This window comes from Mauremys mutica, chromosome 7 (genome assembly GCF_020497125.1).
Source record: "Mauremys mutica isolate MM-2020 ecotype Southern chromosome 7, ASM2049712v1, whole genome shotgun sequence".
Lineage (NCBI taxonomy): Eukaryota > Metazoa > Chordata > Testudines > Geoemydidae > Mauremys > Mauremys mutica.
Window position 1 is genome coordinate 98,456,091 of NC_059078.1, and position 21,825 is coordinate 98,477,915.

At 38.7% G+C, this 21,825-nt stretch overlaps 1 protein-coding gene and 1 long non-coding RNA gene across 9 annotated transcripts in view; one reads left to right on the forward strand and one right to left on the reverse strand.

Moving 5' to 3' along the window:
* EXOC6 (exocyst complex component 6) overlaps nucleotides 1–21,825 on the reverse strand; it is a 192,265-nt gene that overhangs the window by 98,486 nt on the left and 71,954 nt on the right. For all 8 annotated transcript variants that reach the window (XM_045023841.1, XM_045023843.1, XM_045023842.1 and 5 more), the window contains exons 7-15: nucleotides 21,403–21,558; nucleotides 19,254–19,322; nucleotides 13,844–13,927; nucleotides 13,697–13,743; nucleotides 13,180–13,300; nucleotides 10,173–10,244; nucleotides 9,358–9,455; nucleotides 7,976–8,081; nucleotides 2,300–2,409 (exon numbers count right to left, since the gene is read on the reverse strand). In XM_045023841.1, coding sequence (XP_044879776.1) covers nucleotides 2,300–2,409; nucleotides 7,976–8,081; nucleotides 9,358–9,455; nucleotides 10,173–10,244; nucleotides 13,180–13,300; nucleotides 13,697–13,743; nucleotides 13,844–13,927; nucleotides 19,254–19,322; nucleotides 21,403–21,558 — 863 coding nt within the window. The remainder of the gene's footprint in view (nucleotides 1–2,299; nucleotides 2,410–7,975; nucleotides 8,082–9,357; nucleotides 9,456–10,172; nucleotides 10,245–13,179; nucleotides 13,301–13,696; nucleotides 13,744–13,843; nucleotides 13,928–19,253; nucleotides 19,323–21,402; nucleotides 21,559–21,825) is intronic.
* LOC123374194 lies at nucleotides 9,935–13,777 on the forward strand. Its single transcript, XR_006581027.1, has 3 exons — nucleotides 9,935–10,020; nucleotides 12,522–12,577; nucleotides 13,366–13,777. It is a non-coding gene; the product is annotated as an uncharacterized LOC123374194 (long non-coding RNA).

The following is a 21,825-nucleotide window of genomic DNA, read 5'->3' on the forward strand; positions in this document are numbered from 1 at the left end:
GGTGCAACCACTAGGCAAACTAGGCAGCCGCCTAGGGCGCCAAGATTTGGGGGTGCCAAAAAGCAGTGTCCAAAAAAAAATTTTATACTCCCTGCACAGGGGCGGTCCGTGGCCGGGCCAGGGCAGGGTTTGCCTTGAGGGGCTCTCGGAGGATGCTGTGCAGGGAGCGGGTTCCGCTCACAGCTCCAGCGAGGCGGCCAGGGGCGCGGGAGGAACCGGGGAGTGAATCTGGATGCTCCCAGCTGTTACCTGCTTTCTGCTGTTTCCCAGGCTGCAGCTGGTAGGAGCTGGGCCCCACATGCGCCTTGGAGCTGCCAGCCGGCCGAGTCAGCGCCCGTGGAGCTCGGTCATACATGCTGGCTGGCCCCGCACCTCGAGACCCAGCGCTGGATGGCGGCTGCAGTCACCATGAACACCACGGGGCCCAACACACCGGCCCCACTCTCTCCACAGTCTGCCCGCCCTCGGGCACCTGCACTACAGGCAGCGCTCCCCTCTCCCCCCAGACCCTTCCCCCTGCAACCCACCCTGCAGCGCTCCCCTCTCCCCCCAGACCCTTCCCCCTGCAACCTGCCCCACAGCGCTCCCCTCTCCCCCCAGACCCTTCCCACAGGAACCCACCCCACAGCACTCCCCTCTCCACCCATACAGCCTCCCCTTCCCCCTGCAACCCACCCCACAGCACTCTCCTCTCCCCACAGAGCCTTCCCACAGGAACCCACCCCACAGCACTCCCCTCTCCCCTCAGACCCTGCCCTCGGGCACCCAACCCGCAGCGCTCCCCTCTCCACCCACAGGGCCTGCCCCTTAGCACCTACCTCTGCAGGCATCCTCTGCAACCGTGGGCCCTGCCGCTTCCCTCCGCCGCACCCCACATCACTGCCCACCTGCATCCCCCCTGCCAGCCCAGAGCCGCCTCCTCCCCGAGCCCCCAAGGTCTGTGCTCTGATCCCCAAAACAGTCCTTTCCAGATCCATGGGTGGGGGGACAGGAGGGACTCTAGCCATGTGCAGGAGAACCAAGGCTATTTATTTTCATTACATATGTAGACTAAATAATGAAATTAATAAATTTTCAAGCTGAATGTGTATTAATTCTAATGAACATTGCCACATTATGCAATATGCAATATTCATATTTGAAAGTTTAAGATAAGCAATGCTCTGGGGGGAGGGGAGGGGACACAAGGTAGAAATTTTGCCTAGGGCGCAAAATATCCTTGCACCGGCCCTGTATAACCCGTAACTGGTGCCAGGGTTACAGGGCTTTAGTCCTTACCATATAATCTACAATGCTGGGCAGTCTTTCCTCAGCCTACCCCACACAAGAGTCAGCTCTGTCTGAATCCTAGCACATCCCCTTCCGCATGAAGGGGACAGAGGGTGCAACTTGGAGGTGACCTCGGTCCGCAAAGGCCACAAGGTTTCACCCTATCACATGAGCTCAAGGCCCAGCACCAAAATCCCAGGTCTGTTACCTCTGGGAACGTTCATTTTATTCTCTTAATTGCACTGGAAAGAGGCCGCAAGTTGTGACAAACAAACAACTCCACCCCAGTACCTCAGTTAGGCACTAAGTGTGTTCCTGCTCAACTTACTGTAGCTTGAAGGTGCTGCACGGAAGACAAAATACACCCTGGGTCTCTGCTCATGGAAGAAAAAACTTGTTCCTGATCCTCTAAACAGGCGATTGGCTGTCCCACTTACACTGCTGGCCCCATCAAGTTCCCCCACCCATTGATGCAGGTGGCTGGCATTTAACTCGGAGATTCACTGATTATAAAACCAGAAGGACCACTGTGTTCATCCAGTGTGAGCTCCTGTATAACACAGGCCATAGGACTTCCATGAATTAACTAGAACAAAACTTTTACAAATGATAATTATTCATCTGTATGTCATTTTCCCTTTTCTTCTTGCACTCTATTTAAGTTTTCTCTATTTTCACTGACCCTCTCAGAGTAAAATTTCCACAGCTATATTGTAGATACCAGCAAAACCAATCTGCATTAGCAAAACAAAGAGCTTTTGCTGAACTATCCAGTTCCGGGTTACTTTTTTCAACTACTGCATGATTTTTTTAAATGAAGAAAACCTCCATACAACTCAAACCAGTAAACACTGTCTAACATGATACTAAAGTTTTAGACAGTTTTCTGTGCAAAACTATCATACACATATGATATACACATGCTACATTTGATCACATTGTATGTATAGCTCATTATCTTCCAATTATAAAACAAAAATAACATGCATGTGCCAAGACAATATATATATGCCACTGTATCAATGCTTACCTGCGGTGAAGTGACTCTGAAAATTTAAGGCTTGCATAGATAAACTCCTTAACCTGGATATAAATCTGAGGCACCGATTGAGACATTGGGAGTTTCTTTGGGAAGGATTGCTATGGAAACAAAACATTAATTCTACATTATACTTCAAACTTTGATTCTAACTAGATATTCACATTACACGTGGCAATCTAATAAATGCCAAATACTATAATTTAAATATTTTAATCCAATTTATTTTTGTTTCTGCTTTTCATCAAATATAAACATGGGCATGTATTAGACTGACCATCACACTTATGAAAATAATTTATAACATAACAGAAATTATTTATTTGCATTACAATAAAACCTAACAATTCCAGACAAGATTGAGACCCTACTGGACAAACACACAGTAAAAACAGTTCTTGCCCAAAAGAGCTTTCAGTCTAAATAGGCCAGAAAAGGACTAGGGAGGGAAAGAGGCACAGAAAACAGAAATGTTTCATATCCTACAGTAACTGGAGTTGTTCAAAATGTGTTCTCTCTATATATATTTGACTCTTGGTGCACATGTGCCTCAGGCACTTGATTTGGGAGTCTTTTGGTCAGCACATCCATTGGAGCTGTCATGCACCAAACGTCCTTGTGCTCCTGTATCGATAGCATAAGGGGTGGAGTGGCCCAACCACCACTCAGTTCCTTCGCTACCACAAAATACAGATATTATAGGACTCTCTAGTAGCAGGGAAGAAGGGAGGATTGTGGAAAATATACATATGGACAAAACATCTCAAAGAACTTCAGTTATTGTAGGGTAAGCAACTTTTCTTTCTTTCTTTCATATAGTTATGTCCATCCCACCCTTGGTGACTCACAAGGAGGTGGGTTCTCATAGTATAGTTAAAGAGGGGTTGCAATATATGTCTGCAAAAGAAGCATCGGACCTTGATGCCTTTCCAGTGGCAAGTACGAGAGTAGGATATCCCTGTAGGTGGTGGTATATAGGTATGTTGTCTTGGGTGATAAGAACCCCAAGGATTCCAATAGGGCCATTTTAGGATGTTATATGAATGGAGACTCAAGGGCCACAGAGGAGGATACCGGGGAGGCCTACCCTTATTCTCCCGATGGGATATGGATCTAAATGAAACCCTCAATTCCTTTTCCAACCCATACAATTTGTAGGAAGTTGCCCTAGAGAAAAAAGTAAGGGATTCCTGTCCACTATGCTGAGACTCAGAAGATGAGAAAAATTAATATTCAAAGTCTAAGGGAGGGGCTGCTAAAGCTGAATTACTTGGTGTCAAGGTAGCCACTGATTTAGCATGCTAATACGGTACCAGCAGTCCAGTACCATGCCAGTACGGTACCAGCAGTCCAATACCAGCTAGTAATCAATTTGGGCTGAGGAATCTCTTGGGAATTGGATCTGTGAGGTGACTTGGACCTCTTTTCACTGGAGGTTTTAATAGGAAACCTGCCTTTCACTTTACCCAAGGAGTGATGCTCCTTTCCTTGTGAGGACTTAGATTTAACTGTCCTACTGAGTTCAAAGTTGGGGCATTAGAGGATGTGGCTCAAGAGCTCCAAGAACCCATGCTGATAGGGGCACTCCTGTACTGATATGCAATTTGTCCAGTGGAGTCAGCAGTACCCAGATCTTAAGTTGGTTGCATAGAACAACCCAATGAAAACAGCTATACATGAACCTCCCTAGCCTTCAAAATCCTTTTAGAAAAGGATTTACAGATGGAAGACATGCTGGGGATATGAGATTCCCAACAACAAAAAAACGCACCTGGTGAGACCATCACGTATAGGTATTGCTGCCTTGCAGAAAGGTTATTACTTAAAATCAAGAGACGTGGCGTTAGACACCCTGAAGCCCCAGTGTTGGGAAGAAGATCCCAGTAAGGGAAGAAAATAAAAACTTCTTCAAATTAAAATTTATCAAAAATGTTCCAGTGAACAACTAATTCTAATTAACTATTCCTAAACTGACACTAATATTTACACAAAACTGGAGAAGAGTAAACAGCTAAGGGATGTGTCTAGGTATGGATACTGAGTAACTCCATCTCACAACCACAGGTGGTAAAAAGGAAGTGAGCAGCAGTTGGGCTGCTCTACCCTTTATGCCCTTGGTATAGGAGCACAAGGACACACTCAGGGCACAAGTGTGGCTCCAAAAGACACTGTTGGCCAAAGACTTCAATCTCATGTGCATGAGACAGGTACACACCAAGAGTGGAACATTTATATGGACGAGCACTTAAGGAAGAATTGTGCAGTTCTCAGATCAAGTTAAAAAAAAAAGTTCAAATGATATACAATGGTTGAGATTTGCACAGCAGCCTAGGAGATTTAGACACAAATATTCAATTAATTTTACTGTGCATACATGCTGTAGGCTGCTGTGCAAATCTCAACCAATACGTATATATTATTTCATTTAAATATCATAATACAATTTCAAATTAATGATAAATATATTTTGTAAGCCATAGTAATTTATAAGAAATAACATATCACACTGATACCTTTTACATTTATTTTGTACTATAAAAAGAAAACAAATATTTTATTAAACCCAAAATAACAGCCTTTTCTGTATGGAATTCATTATAATTGAATTCTCAATGACCACTGACTTCCATTGACTGAAGAATTTAACCCCTCTGCAAGGACAATGATAATTCACAACTGGAATTACCACAAGACAGTTATCAGGTCTCTTCACACAAGAAAATGGAGGTAACAACAGATTAGTGTCACCATGTAATAGTTATGGTGTAAAAAAAGATGGATTACTTAACTTGACACTCTTCAAACCACACCTCTCAGCCATCAAACCTACCAACATGTGGAACAAATCGCCACAATGTGGGACATCCGTATTGTGCTGTACATCACACTATCACTGACCGATGATCATGTACTATTTTAACTACAAAACCTGTTTCTCGCTGTGTGAGAATTGAACAGACCATTTAAAAAAAAAAAAGAAAACTGAAAAAAACAAGTTCTATCATGCCATTAAACAGACTCCCCACAAGGGTTATCAGCAGGGTTTAAACCTAGAACCTTCAGATCCTCTACCACTGGAGAGACAGGAGTAGTTTATCCTCTGTGAGGACCAACCACTACAGGAGGCCACACTATCCACTTTCCCAGTGGGTAACACAAGTATTTGCTAGACAGCAGGAGAATAACAATGATCAGAAATCATGGGTTGTATCCCTGAATGTAAGAGGGGAGTGTAACACAGTAATTAGAGATTGTATAAACAAAACATTACAGGTTTAGCACACTCAATCTAAAAGTCAATATAACTAGGTGCATAAGACTTGGGTTTGCCATATTACAGATCTGGTCCCTATTCCCAACTCTGCCTAAAGTGGCCTTATGCAACCTCTCTGTTAACTTATTTGTAAAATGATGCAGGCTACTATTTGACTGCCTTGCAGCCCTTAGGCAGCATAGAGCTCTCAAGTATATGGGAATATAAACAGCAGTCAACAAAGGCAATATCTTAACTCATGGCCTCCTGGCTCTTAGCTCAGTGCATTTTCTCCTAGGACACAGGGTATTCTGTGAAGAAGTTTCTCGCATGTCTGCAGAACACTACCTACCTTTGTGGTCAAGTAAAACAGACAGCTTGATTGCACCAAACTGCAGAATGTCCTGCAAAACCCAGTACCTTAGAGAGGGATGCTTCAAACAATGGTCACCAGAAAACTAAGATACTTTTTGTGCAAGGGCCATGAATGTACGCATTATGCTATATGAATATAAACATATTTCAATTTAAGAACACACTAGAGCAGTAGCTCTATTTGACAAAGAAGTAATGGACACACAAGAGATAAAACAATCTAGAGCATGTTATTTTTAATAATATCCTGCATTATGCAGTGCTTTAGATCTATAGCCAGGGCTGGTGCAACCCATTAGGAGACCTAGGCGGTCGCCTAGGGCGCTAATCTTTGGGGGGCGTCAGCCACTCCGGTCGTCGCCTGTATTTCGGGGGCGGGACCGTCCGCCACCTCTGTCGGGTGCCATTTTGGGGGCGGGACCTTCCGCCGCCTAGGGCGTCAAAAAAGCTGGCAGCACTCCTGTCTATAGCTCTCAAAGATCTTTACAAATGTGTAGGAATCATTATCCCCCATTTTACAGATGAATTAGCAGAAGCGTGCAGATGTAAAGTGACTTGCCCAATGCCTCAAAACAGGCCAATAGCAGAGTTGGGAACAGAAGCCGCAACTCCCAGTTCCCAGCTGTATTCTCAAGCACACTAGACTGAAATTTGGTCCACAGAAAAATCTATAAACCGAGTGTTGTTTAGTTTAAAATGACAGTGCCTTTCCGAGTTATAAATCAAACTGAAAACTAATGGTTCATAGAATGTATTCCCTTTTTAGTGAATGACAATCTACCCTCATTGTCAAAGTACTCATTTTTGAATTCTCATGGCTCATTTATATGCACAGTGGATGGTCTAAGATTGTGTATTTGTATAAGTAATAGAACAGTTATAGTGGTTTAATACAATATAAAATTAAGGCACTCTATTGGCTAAGTCTGTCATGACAAATACTATCCATAAGACTGAATGTAAGACCTATGTGGTGTGCTATATATTGCTAATATTGTGTTTTATTTATTTGTTTCCGATTTTGGTAATGCTTTATTATAATACAGCTAAGAAAACTGATTATTAATAAAAAATAATTTGAAAAGGTAAACATAGTATGACAGTGAGGTAAAGTACTATCAAAGTCATGACCATCCTAACATTTTTAATAGATTGTTATAGTCCATCATATATGTTCATCTATAAAGCTTACACTCATTAAGCATCATAAAACTCTCTTTAATCTTCTTTCATTTCACTGCAGTAACATACGCATGGTATCCAGCTGTTACATTTGTAAAGATAAATGACAGCTGAATGGCAGATTCAAAATATCTGCAAGACTAAGAAGATACCTACAGTGGTGGACCCTATAAAAACTGTTTTATGGTAAACAGTGGGAATAGCTGTCTATTTGGGTCTCAGTTTTGTTTAGGGCTTCTAGGAACTAGTGAGATATAAATAATACCACAAAACTGGGTCTTCTACTTCCTGTCTGCTACTACCTACACAACACATTTGGCTTGCACATCATACTAGTCTCATCTTTTTTTTGAGGGAGCAAATTTTTTTTAAGAATTTTGTAGCTGTACATAGAGAAATCCACAAGAACTCTCTACTGGAATGCTAAGGCCTCAAAGGAACACACACAGTTCATATAGGGAAGAACCTCAGGTATGTTTTGTCCCACATAACAAATAAGATGAGCAGCACCCAAATAATTAATTTACAAAAAAATATATTTTAATAGACCTTGTAGTTGTTTGTTACATTTTGTAATGCTACGGTACATCATAGACTGTGGTTCATGAAACCTGATATGCTGTAGCAAAACTTAAAAGTTAACTGTCACTAAACAAAAAATGTATTAATTATTAAAAGTTGATTATGTTTTCATGTTTATTTATAACTAGATAATTACCCATGAAAAAGGTGATTTAGCCTCTTAATCTACCTTGTTATTAAAACTTTAATTACTTTTTAATTACAAAATTCATTACGCTCCTAACTCTATTTAATTGGTTTAAAGTAAACTTTTGTAATATAAAACTTGTTCTTACCTTATCAAGTTCTGGATCTTGAAAAGGAAATTTGCTAATCACTATTTTGTACTCCTCTTCATTTGCTACAGGGATAGGGCTGTAATTATCTGCTTCAAATATATCCCTGTTCAGTTAGCAAAATCAGCACAGTCAGGAGATGGATTAATACTTAAAAACATCATAAATAAGTGAATACATAAATGAATACAAAGCTTTTCACTGACATCAGATTGGATGTACATTCCAAAAGTGGAGAACTGAATTCAATATTGCTCCAGAATTCCAAACAGCATTTTGGGAAATTGAGTAATACTTACTAGAGCACTGGGATCGCATTTATCCATGCAATTACTTTTTCACAGTCTACCTGACCCTAGAAGGTTTGTCCATACTGGAATATTACACCATTTTAGAACATATTTTAATTAACACAATGCAAAACACAGCTTAGTACTTTCTAATTCCTCTTCAGATCATATAAATCAGTATAGACAGGGACTTCATATTAGCTGGACTACCCTATGGTTAACTATGAACATCTAACTCAATAAATATGACAGTCTACACTGAATGTTTAACATTGTGTTAGTTAACATGTTCAACACAAATATATTTTTTTCCACTGTAAATGCACTCAGGGCATATTGGGATCATTCTCTATCTGAAACAGGAACTTCAGATTAAAGCTCCAAAACCCCCTTAATACTGGGTTTACCATTTTCCTTCTCAAATTATTTTTAAGGCAGACATAGAAGCAGAGCAGCTGCATCAAAAGCACCCAATTTCTGCCAAGAAAGATACAAAGGAATGCTCACTAACAACAAAACAATAACCTTTTCTGTACCCTTCTTCCTGTCCAAGTTAAAGGCGTCACTTTTGCGATGGTCCTATAATAGCATAACTCAAGGTTAGCCTCCCCATGTCATACTGCCTAGAATTATTGTACAATGACATCAGCCCAACTCAATCTATGAGAATCTGTAATATTTCATTTTCAATGTTGTTTTTAAACTAGAAAAAGTCACAGCATTACTGAAATGGGAAAGAGATTATTAATTTTACCACCTTTCTCTAGCAAAATAACCCAACCTGATATTAATTTTTGTATAAAATGAATGCAAACTTTCATGCTGGAGGAAATTAAATTTTACAGTTTGCAAGTTCTATATCCATTCAGGTCAATTCATAATAGAAATGCCAAAAGACCTTTAGTCCTATTGGGTCAAGCTATAGTATACTGTACAAGGTTAACAAAAATGTAGAAAATTAGTATTTAATTAAATAAATTTGTAATTTAACGGAAAAAAGTAGATTTGATTCAAAGACACAATTACTGAGTAGTTAAACCAACCCTAATTGACAGAGTATTTTGAGACGTTTTTTCATTTTGTAATACTAACCTGAACAACCCAGCCCATTTTTTAAGCAGTGTTTCATTGTACTGATCTCTTATTTCAAATAAAAGATCAAACAGTCGATTCACAGGAAACCCATAACCCTAAAGTACAAAAATAAAAAGGACAAATAATTCAAGAACTACTATCATCGCTTATCATACAGTGATTCAATATGTTAAGAGGGGTTATTTTATCATGCAATTTTGTACCGCTATTGTACAAGTTACAGAACTCAACAGGTAAAGGTACTATTAACAAGATCTACTAATTTGTAAACCTGATACTCTGTTTATTTTAGAAATACTACAGTTTTCATGGCAAAATGTAACAAATTACTTTTAAATGTTTTTAACTTGGTATTTAATCAAACAATGTGTTTTATCTGTTTTATCAATGATTCAAGAGCAGACAAGCAATAAAACATAACTGGTTTTCCAAGCAGCAAATTCAATGACTGAACTGAAATACTACTTGCTATAAATTAGAAATGAAATGTTTACAAAAATATAATATTTACATTTATTTTAATGCTATGTAATACCCTTTTGAACAAATTACAAAAACTGACAAAGATTTTTTTCAGTGCACAACTGCACACCTAGGAGGTGTGTGATGGGCACAAATTAAGAAGATTGTGTTAAGGGGGAGTCAGCAGAAGAAAGCTAGGTAAGATATTTTCATTATTTAAAACATCTTACCTAATTCTTTTCTTGGTACATGCATGCAATTCCACCGAAACCAATGGTGGTTGCACATGCATATCCAAAGGCAGAATTTGGCTCCAGGTATTTTAATTCAATTATCAAAATAACACCAACCTGCAAAGTATCAGCAAACACAACAATGAGATTCTTCAGCTCCAAAACAAGATCAGGATCAGTGCAATATGACTGGAAATAAAAAATATTGATTCTGTAAAAGTTATTTAAATTAAACAGTAAATACATTTTCAACTTGCAGTGGTACAGTAGGTTAAACTCACTAGCTTTATACCACTAGTAAAGTTCTTGTGTTGATAAAAGCAATTTAGACTTACATATTTTAATTTATGTATGCAGTGTTCTTGTAGCCTTGCTGGCCCCAGAATATTAGAGAAACAAGGTGGGTGAAGTAATATCTTTATTGCACCAACTTCTGCTAACGAGAGAGATGAGCTTCCACAGCTTACACAGAGCTCTTCATAAGAACAGCCATACTGGGGGTCAGACCAAAGGTCCATCTAGCCCAGTATCCTGTCTTCTGACAGTGGCCAATGCCAGGTGCCCCAGAGGGAATGAACAGAACAGATAATCATCAAGTGATCCATCCCCTGTCGCTCATTCCCAGCTTCTGGAAAACCTTGAAAGCTTGTCTCTTGCACCAACAGAGGCTGGTCCAATAAAAGATTTACCTCACCCACCTTTTCTTAATTTAGTCCAATTATATACAGTATTTGTTCATATCACAAAGCTATTACAAAGTTTGTCCTAACAGGAAGAGCTCAGACAAGACCAGCTGGAATATGAAAAGTGATGCACACCATCATAGGCACCAACTTACTCAGATCCCGGGGGGTGCTTGACCCCTGCTCCGCCCAGGCCCCGACTCCCCTCCACACCTTTCTCCAAGCTCCCACCCGCACCCCTCCCCCATCCACCTCCTCCCCCTGCCTCTTCTTGCCCCCACTTCACCCCCTCCCACTCAGCGCCTCCTGCATGCTGCAGAACAGCTGATCGTAGCAGGCGGGAGGCAGAGGAGCTGATCAGCAGGGCCACCAGTGAGCAGGAGGTGCAGGGGGGAAGAGGGGAGGGAAAGGGAGAGATGCTGACTCGAAGGTTGCCAGTGGGTGCTGAGCACCCACTATTTTTTTTCCATGAGTGTTCCAGCCCTGGAGCACCCATGGAGTCACACCATGAATGAGATGCATTGAAGCTCCATTCATTGAAGTCAATGGGACCTAAGCACATGCAGAAGTGTTTTGCTAAATCAGGAACCTTAAAAGTACTTTCAAACATTAAGCCTCAATCTAACCAGTGTTTACACGATAGCACTTTCAGGACTCATTTCTAAAGGGAAAAGTTCTAAGCAAAATGTTTACATATTATGTTAATATCTGCAAACTTGGGTGTATAAAATTAGGCAGCTACAGCAATATGATTTCATTTTCAGAGGTGTTAAGCATTTGCAGCTTTTACTGAAGTCAAAGGGGACTTGTTGACGCACCTCTGAAAAATTAGGCTACATTTATCCTGCAATTATGTTTCTATCTTTATGTTCCCAATTCTGAATATTTTGGTCTTCATCATCTTTTTTTAATTAAAAAAAATACAAATAATATTTATGACCATGCAGTGTAATGCAGGATGAGAATACAAGATTGAAATGCAGCCTACATGTCTGCCTTACAGTATTTTTTGTGTCTTTACTCTCCAAGTAATTATATAAATAAGCTAATGGTTTTGCTTCTTGCAAGTACTCTTCAAAGAAGAAGAGCACTAGTCACCCACTTCACCTCAATACAGACTAGCATGATATAATTGATTGTGATGGGAGTTACGAAGCCTGAGAATAAATAATGACATCAATTTCAATTATATCAGAAAACCTTTAATGAAGGGTCCTATTTCTATAAGAAACAAGATTTAAGTACATTTGAATGCTTTAAACTGTCACTTTTTTATAAATGGTTGTCAATCAATAGATTAAACATTCACCTGCCTTGCAAAATATGTGGTTTAGAAATCTTTAAACAATTTGAACTTGCTAGTAGCGCCTTCTAAAATGAGCTGGGGATTGGAAACAAAACTTAACTGGCATTCACCAAAAATGTTCCTAATGAAAATACAGTTGTTGCAATTTGAAAAAACAAATTGTTTTCAGCCTTTCCTAAAATATTTACAAAATATAAAATGTTCTTCAAACCTAAAACAACCTATAATAATAGGGAAATGGTAACAAAATCCAAAATCCATGATTTAAGCACATATTTTGCATGAATTAATAGAGATTAATGAACACTGAAAAGGGCAAGTTGAGATATGAAATAACAGCACTTTGTATATGTTACAAATCTTCTATTTTTCTTCCTGAACATGCCATCTATGACCCTTTTGGCAAGTTTTGAAGTAATTTACCAGGATAAAATGCAGTCAATCACAATCAATGACTGTATTCCCTTGTTTTTCAAGGGGGATCAGAAACAGCATGCTGATGGCCAGTTTTCTTGTGGGTGGATAATAGAGAGGTAACTTTCACTATTTGAGATACATTTTAAAAATACTGAAATATTCAGCTAAATACAGTATTAAGTTAATAACACTTTAGCATTTTCAATATTTTAGTAATGCCTCTACTACAATGTAAACATACTACTTTAGGGGCATTGAAGGGGTAGCTCTAAGGGTTTTGTTGGTAGAGTTTATTTTGGAAACAGGGTATTTGGAATGATAATTAGGAATTATTTCCTGGTGGTGCTTTCAGTGATGAACTATTCAATCTGATCTAATGAAGAGGTCAGCTGAAACTAATGAGGACAGATTGCAATAATAACAGCAGATTAACTCTGCATATTCTAAACTCCTGGACTAAGAGCACTTTTGGAAGACCCAGAGAGTTGTAAATCAGTGGAGGATTATGCAAATAGCCCATGGCTGTGGCTCACAGCCTGATACTGCTGGGCAAAACAAAAGCTTGGCAGGCTCTCTCCCAAATGTGAGCAATTTTTAATCACAAAAAACCCCACAATGATGTAGGTGTAATTTTTCACTTTGACATTATCCTACTTTTAAACACACAGACACTCTTTAATGGATTTACACTGAATTATCACCAGGTCTTCTCACTTACCGAATGGGTTCTAAGAACAGCAATGATCTTTGACAGTGCCATATTCCAGAGTTCATCAGTGTATGCTCTAGTTACCAATCCTTGGGTTACATGTAAAATGTGATCTTCCACTACAAAGAAACTAAAACAAAAATTTACAAGAATTAAGTTAAATAACCAACAGTTATTTTCAAATATTTATTACAGTATGGAGCAAATCCTACCCTTTTGCACAGAAGCATGGGAAGGCCGTGTCCACAGAACACCTGGGACTTCAATGGACTTTGCATCGGGCCCTTGGTACTGTTCTGGACAGGATGTGGGAAGCACACCCACTACCAACTGGAGCCCAGCTCAGTGGAGAGTCTATATCTGTCACTACACTGGAAGGATATGTGTGCAGGACAGATGAATTCTCCACTCCAGAGAAGCAGCAGCCATTATCCATGTGGCAATTGGATACCGATGGCATGGGTCTTACACAGAGGAGAGGAATGTGGGGGAATAAGGGCAACAGATTTCCATTTAGAAAACTTACCCTACAATTTGACTGAAATATCTTCTGTAGCCTTCTACTGTTTCATGCTTTAAGTAAAAAAACAAAAATGTTGAGGAATAAAAATACCACTAAATATTTAAGTAAAATTCCAGGTCAGTGCAACTTAATAAAAATAGTATTGGTTACCATGCTTGACTGCGGCTGCAGAACTAATCTTGCTTGTTTCCTTCTTTGCTTTCTGTAGTAGTTTTCAAATGTCTCTCCATCACCCTAAACCAAGACAAACAAAATGTGGTTAAAAGAGGAATGTTCTTCATATGATGAAAAAGTACGTCTGAAATTAAGGGCAGAGTTCTCCACTGTAACTCACAACCATGTATTTTGCATTTGTTCCATATATGGTATTCCCACTGACATCAGTGGAAGTTCTGCATACTTGAAATGAGTGCAAAGCATATGAAAGAGATCCACAATGTACACCAGAGAGGAGAATTGTGCCCTTCAGCCTATATTTTTACTTATGTCATGCTGCTATGATACCAAATACAAATCTTTTAAAGTGACCAAGTAACAATATCAAACTAATTATCAAAATTAAAAAAACCTTAACTCCTAGTCTGTAACTTAAATACAGCTGCTTTAACTACAATACTTTTTTTAAGATATACAGGAAACTTAGTTTATGTTGACTTTTGTGACATGTGAAGTTTAGTTATATGCTAAATGTTACAGAAATTCATAATATAGCCCTGACTCTTGAATGCATTAACATTCTTTGAGCAAAATGTAAAACAAAATTTTATATTTGCTTACCCTTTCTTGGTACTTAGTAAATATAATGACTAAAGATTTAGATTTTGGTCATACAACAGTCCTCAAAATTTAATACATAGACAATATTCTCTATGCCTATTGATTATATTGTTAAGACCTCAAGCGACATCCTGGTATTCTCATTAAGATGATTCATTCAGTGGAAACCATCTGTCCATTTGAAACCAATACAACACTGACTCATCTATCTATTGAATGCAACATAATCTGTATGCAAGCAGAATTAAGCAGCTTAGCATTTTTAAGTTTCATTTTTACTCCATGAGGTTATTGCTAGGTCAGAGCTATTTAGAATTCCATTACTTGGAAGTCCAAAAAGCTTCAAATCAAAACATAAGAGATCCTGCATATTCTTAAATCCGTACTATTTCAGTAAGAAATAATCCAAGTAAAGCTCTAAATTAATATTTTCAAGTGTACAAAGAATATTGTTTTCTTTCCCCAAAATGCAGATAACCTACCACAGAAGGAAGCAAAGGCTGAAATAAAAAAAAGAGGGGTGGGGTGGAAGACTTTGCTTTCTAAAAAGCAAGTTCTTCATGTTGTGCGATACATATTAACTAAATCACTTTTTATTACTGTAATATTTTATTCAGGACATTATCACTTACATTTATTATCATAATGTAAATCATTACTTTCCAGACAAATAGTATGATGTAATTCTTAAATGCATAATAAAGTAATTGGCAGAAATGTAGAATTCTACTTCTAATATCATATTTGTGCATGAGTTTATTGGAAGTCTACTGTGAAAAAGAACAGTTGCTCTTTCCAAATGCACAAAATTAAATTTGATATGTAAAATACTTGATGGGTGTTGAATCACCACCATATACCATGCAATACACAAGATTACTTGGAGGCACCTAAGATTATAGTTTTTAATAGAAATCACTTTAACAGATCCTCTGACCCTTATCAAAAGACTAAAGCAATAGCCTTGGTGGCGTGCCATGTATTCACAGGAGTAGCAAAGGAGAGTCAAAACAGAAAATGCCCAATATAATGGATGCAGCTTGTTCATCTTTGAAAAGTTCCTAAATTCACATACATAAAATAACGAATCAGTTTATAACAGAATCATAGACTTTAAGGTCAGAAGGGACCATTATGTTGGATGATAAATGATTGGAAATTTGCTCACACATGAAATCCTGTTTTGGAATTTTTTTTCCATTTTATGCTGCCATATAATTTTTATTTGCTTCAAAATTGAGTGTTGTATACCACAGAACCCAGGGTTGGGGACGGGGTGGGGGAGCTTACTACAGAATTTAAATACAGCATTCCACAGAACATATTGAGCCCTGGTTATACTCTACTCTACAGTGCTTAAATACACTCTGCAGCTAGGCTACTAAAAATGTGAACCAAAAAAAGGCAAGAAAAGACTAAAGCAGAGATTGAACTTCGCTAATACATAGTTACAAGCTACAAGTTTAAATTGGCAAATTATGGTGGCGTTCTCCCTCACATTTAAACACAGAAACTGCCATACTACGTCAGACCAGTGATTTATCTAATCTGGTATTTTGTCTCTAACAGTAGCTAGGACCAGACTCTTCAGAGGAAGGCGTAAGATCCTCATAATGGGCAATTATGAAAAAAACTCATAATGAACATTATGAAATAACCTGCCTCAAGTGGGAAGTTTTGTCCCAACCCTAGGAGTTGTTAACTAGCTTTATGCCCTGAAGCAAGAGGGTTTAACATCTCTCCAATTTTTTATCCACATCCAATCTAATGTTTTATCCAATATTATTGGATAATATAAATGGCTAATCTTTTTTGTAAATCGTATTAAGCTTCAGTTATATTTAGTGGCCACTAGTTTTCAAAGAAAAAAGAATGAGGAGTACTTGTGGCACCTTAGAGACTAACAAATTTATTTGGGCATAAGCTTTTGTGGGCTAAAACCCACTTCATCAGATGCATGCAGTGGAAAATACAGTAGGCACATATATATACACAGAAAACATGAAAAAATGTGTGTTGCCATACCATAAAATCAGTTGTAATTTGTTACCTATTTATGATCATTTCAGTTTAAATTATACTTTATTAATTTTAAACTGCTGCCTTCCAATTTTATTGATTGCTCCCTTCTAGTATTATGAGACAGGGTAAATAAACGTAGCCAACTCCTCTCTAAACTAAACAGTCCCAGTCTTTTTAATTTCTCTTCAGAGTTTTCAACTCATCTTTTGGCCTCTTCTATTCCTGACATCTCGCCATTGAGACAGGGTGGTCACTGATATAACAAAAACTTACAGGGCCACCATCAAAATAAAGTGTGCAGGCAGACCCATAGGATGAAGTGCAGTGTCCCACAGGACCTGCCACATCACAGCAGACATCAGATTTAGGGATTCATGCCTGTAATTATAAGCTTTAAACATTCTTATTTCAAAATACAAAGCCCTGTATTAGCCATTGACTCTCATATGAAAAGGATCTTCCTCAGGATTACGGAGACTGAAGTTGGCTGAGCCAGGAAAAGAGCTAAGGTATCGTGCCCACACTGCAAGAGGGGGATGGGAAGAGCTGTGGACTAGATTCAATAAATCAGGCTGCTTTGCCCCACCCACTGAGCAGCCACCCCTGGATCTCTGTCCCCCTCTCTCCTTACATTGTATCCACAAGGCTTATTGCAATCCTCACCAACTGCCCAGAAGTATCACAATTTTAATTGTGAGGAAGCCAATAGGGAGCCAGTACAGAGATTAGAGACCTGCTCCATGCTCATAACAGCCTACCCCACTTAGGGTATGCCTACACTGCAGCTGCAGTCCGTGTGATTTGCAGCTTGTGCAGATGTCCCACCCTAGCTATACTCCAGCTAGCTCATTTAAAATAGAAGCACAGGTGCCATGTTGTAGAATTCAGTGAGTGTGCACCTGGGGGGTCAGGTAGGCTGATGCAGCCAGAAATGAAGCCTGCACTGCAGCATCCTCACTTAGATTTTTAGTGAGCTAGCTGGAGCATGGCTAGTGCTGCAGCTGCAGTATAGGCATACCCTAAGTGGGGTAGGCTGTTATGAGCATGGAGCAGGTCTCTAATCTTTGTACTGGCTCCCTATTGGCTTGCTCACAATTAAAAGTGCTGGTACAGCAGAACCTCAAAGTTACAAACACCAGAGTTATGACCTGACCTGTCAACCACACACCTCATTTGGAACCAGAAGTATGCAATCAGACAGCAGCAGAGACAAAAAATAAAAATAAAAAAGCAAATACAGTACAGTACTGTATTAAATGTAAACTACTAAAAAAACAAAGGGAAAGCAGCATTTTTCTTCTGCATAGTAAAGTTTTAAAGCTGTATGAAGTCAATGTTCAGTTGTAAACTTTTGGAAGAACAAAGATAACGTTTTGTTCACAGTTACGAACATTTCAGAGTTACAAACAACCTCCTTTCCTGAGGCATTTGTAACTTGAAGGTTCTACTGTAATACTCTTTAATGTTTAATTCTCCTATGAAAAGTGACTAAGTAAAAATAGCAATTAACTACAGTTTTCCTCCTTTGGTGCAGTCACTTAACTTCGCTGACTTCAGTGACAAAACAAGCTTTTACTGTTACTTATTTGTGTTAACACTGCAGAGCCAACACAGCTAACAGAAGGAGTTGGATTCTATTCCTTCTTTTAAAAGCAACAAAGAATCCTGTGGCACCTTATAGACTAACAGACGTTTTGCAGCATGAGCTTTCGTGGGTGAATACCCACTTCTTCAGATGCACTTGCATCTGAAGAAGTGGGTATTCACCCACGAAAGCTCATGCTGCAAAACGTCTGTTAGTCTATAAGGTGCCACAGGATTCTTTGTTGCTTTTACAGATCCAGACTAACACGGCTACCCCTCTGATACTTGATTCCTTCTTTTGTATCACTGGACTTTTTTTTAAGTTCCAATCAACTACATTTCTGCAAAGCAACTAATGGCAAGGAGAAAGGGAAAACTGCACAGGCAGGTGTCTTTGGGGTACATAACCTGAAAACAATGAGATTTCACAGGTGTAAATGAGGGTTTAATTAGTCCTGCAGAATCTTTGTTACTAGCAACTTGTGAGAAGGAACGAATCCATCTTGACTGTCAGAGCTCAGGCTGAGTTTGCAGGATTAAGAGTTTGAAAGAAAATCTTTTTAAAAATTATGTTACACATAGTGAACATGGACAGTAACAATCACTCTTTTTAGCCCTGGTTACCCTGTGTACTGACCATCATTTTTTACTTTCCCACAACAGCTGGGATGTGTTGTCAGGCCTTTGCTGTTGATTCCTAGTGTAAAACGCTTATGAGTTTGGTAGCAAGCATCTCTGAGTCTTCGGCATTTGCTTGCTGGTCCACCAGAACCTGAGTTTTGTGAGTTTTAGGACAAATTTTTATTTTATGTTTTACTCTACTATTTTTAAACAGTTAGGTATTAAGGAACATTGGGAACAGTTAAAGGACTGGCACTTTAAGCATCACTATCTGTTGAGGCATACATAAACATTTTTAAAATCACACAAGTTATGCACTGTAATTACCTAACTGCTACACTGTTAGGCACTATAAAAATAAACCATACAAGAATGTCCTGTGAGTATCAGTGTCAGATCTATTTCATCTGGTTCAGCACAGTTGGACTCTGATGAAATGTGTTCACATGTGTTTGCTCACTTGGAAATTGACAAAGTGCAAAAGATAAGAAAAAGGATATTTAGACTTTTAAAAATATAACCATTCTTGATTATTTTAAGTCATAGTAATACATACCAAAACTGAATAGATATGCAAGCATCTGTAAACAGGAGAAAAATCTACAAGATCATGAGCAGTCAAAACCTGCAGAAGGGAAAAAAAAATCAGTCTCATAACTTAGTGCATTAGGAACAGAACTGGTCTTACAAACTGATCAGCAAATTTAACATCTTATTTTGCTTAACATGAATGTGAGGATAAAGGTAAGGAACTGGCCGCATTTTAAAGTTAGTTGGCCAAACTGGAAGGTTAATCACCAGTGACAAGTTTGAAGTACATCACTACGATAGCTCAACATTCTTGGGATCCATGGGCCTCAGCATCTTGAGCCAAGACCTATCTTCAAAGCAGTGAACGCTGGGGCTACATGAGCACCTCCTCATGGATCCAAACATGTGGAGCAAGGCTATGATAAAAGAGACTGTAGTTCCAATAACCTTCATTTCCATACACTAGACTTTGAAAAAGTGGGGGAAAGAGAATGGAGCTATAAAACCAATATACTTTGAGAACTTCTGTTATGAGGGAGTAACTTTCCTTTTTCTTTTGAGAATTGCTTCTTTAGATCCTTACTCTTTGGAGAATGACTGGCAATCATAAATCCTGCATGGTGGGCAGAGTATTTAAAACTATAGTTCTGCTCTCCCAAAATATGCACCATACTTTGCAGTTAAGTTAAAAGTAGTGTAGCCTAACTGCATGAATGGAATTCCAATTAGAGTCCTATACATTTCAAAGAACAAGTGAGCTCTTAGACCTTGGGGTATGCCATCCCTTCTAGTTCATAAGAATTTTGATTATGCAGCCAAACTGATTTAGACAATCTTGAAAAGAAATTCAAGACAAGTCCAAGGGGGAGCCAAATGCAACCAAAATATACTTATGGAGACCAATAAAAGGATTTTGTTATATCACTATTATTATTTAGTGCCCTTTTAATATCCAATTTGTGCATCTTGGTTTCATCCAATAATTCCTGAGGTTTAGGAAAGCAGACTGGGAGGTTAGTAGACTGGTGAACATGGAATTCAGACATCACTTTAGGCAAAAAACTATGGGTTGAAACACAAGACCACAGTAAACAGAGACTCAAGTCAGTCAGTCTCATCTCTGTTGGTAGATTTTATAGCCTTAAAACACTGTTTTAATGGACAAGTGGTAGAAAAAACTATGCCTGAATGGCTTGTAGCATTCTTTTACTACTAACTTCAGGTCTCATCAAAGTGTTGGTTTTCTCACAGGGTAGATTAAATGTTCAAGTTTTCCCCCTTTTCCATTATAGGATTAGAACTTCCTTTTTTTCATATTAGAAAACAGACACTTCAGTCACTATTTTCAGGAAATAATATTTAGAGTGTAATCCCTCATGCTTCATTTAGAAGACCAAACTCATAAGGAGCACATAGTAACTGAAAGGAGAGGCTACTCACTTTTCTGTAACTTGAGTTCTTTGAGATGCATGATCCCTATCTGTATTCCACCATGGGCTGAGCATGAGCATCATGAGACAGAGACCTGAACATTTTTGCTAGGAGCGTCCTTCAATCCACTCCTGTGAAGTTCTTCTCCTCATGCAGTAGACGGAGGGCATAAGTGGCAGTATAGAACGACTGCCTCTCCAGTTTCCTGGAAAGGCAGGATTGAAGGACACTCCAGTCTCAGATGATGGTGTGCATGCACAACCACAATGGACTACAGATAGGGGCCAGCACTCAAAGAACTGTTCTTTTAACACAGGTTAATAAAAACACAGAAGCATAATGGCTACAGCAGTGGCAGAATATTCTCACGTCAGACAATTCTAACAGGTTACATATCATATACAGTGACTAGATATGGTACAGTAAATGATAAGTTACAATTGAACTTCCATAGAATTACAAGTTATATTCATATGAATATCCATAAAATTGTTACTACAAGTAGCATGAATATAATTAACATCTTGATTTGTTTCTTTTCAAGACCTTGATCCAGCAAACTTCTCCATGAGGGGGACCTTTGTTCCTCCACAGAGCCCTATGGATTTCAGTGGGGAAGACTCTATCCTTGCTGTGCTTATTGCAGGACCAAAGGCCTACATTTGTACAACAGAAATATTCAGTGAATGCTACAGACTTCACTTTAAATAAATGATATTAATATTGACTTAATACTAAGTTACCTCTTCTTCATGTTCATCCTCTTCCTCAAGCGTTCGCTTGGATGTAATTTCATACTTAGGTTCTGGAACTCTGCCATTAATTACATGCATATTCCTCCCATAGTTTACATTATTCTGTTTCTGAAGAGCTGTATTAAAGGTTTTCTGTTGCTGTGCCTGTTTTAGCAAGAAATATATTTAATATCAAAAGAGAGGGACTGCAAATTTCATTAATGGTCACAGATCTGAATATACGCTATGACTGTAAAGGCAGACTGTGGTGTTTTATGCACTTGGCATATATTTATTTTAGTGGGCACATATCAGTATAACTCCAAGACATACGTCATGCAAATACTGAAAATTATGTCCTTAATCAACTTGCAATCATCATGAGTTCAAAGGTTAACCTCACCATTTTTTTTTAATTATCAAAATGTAATT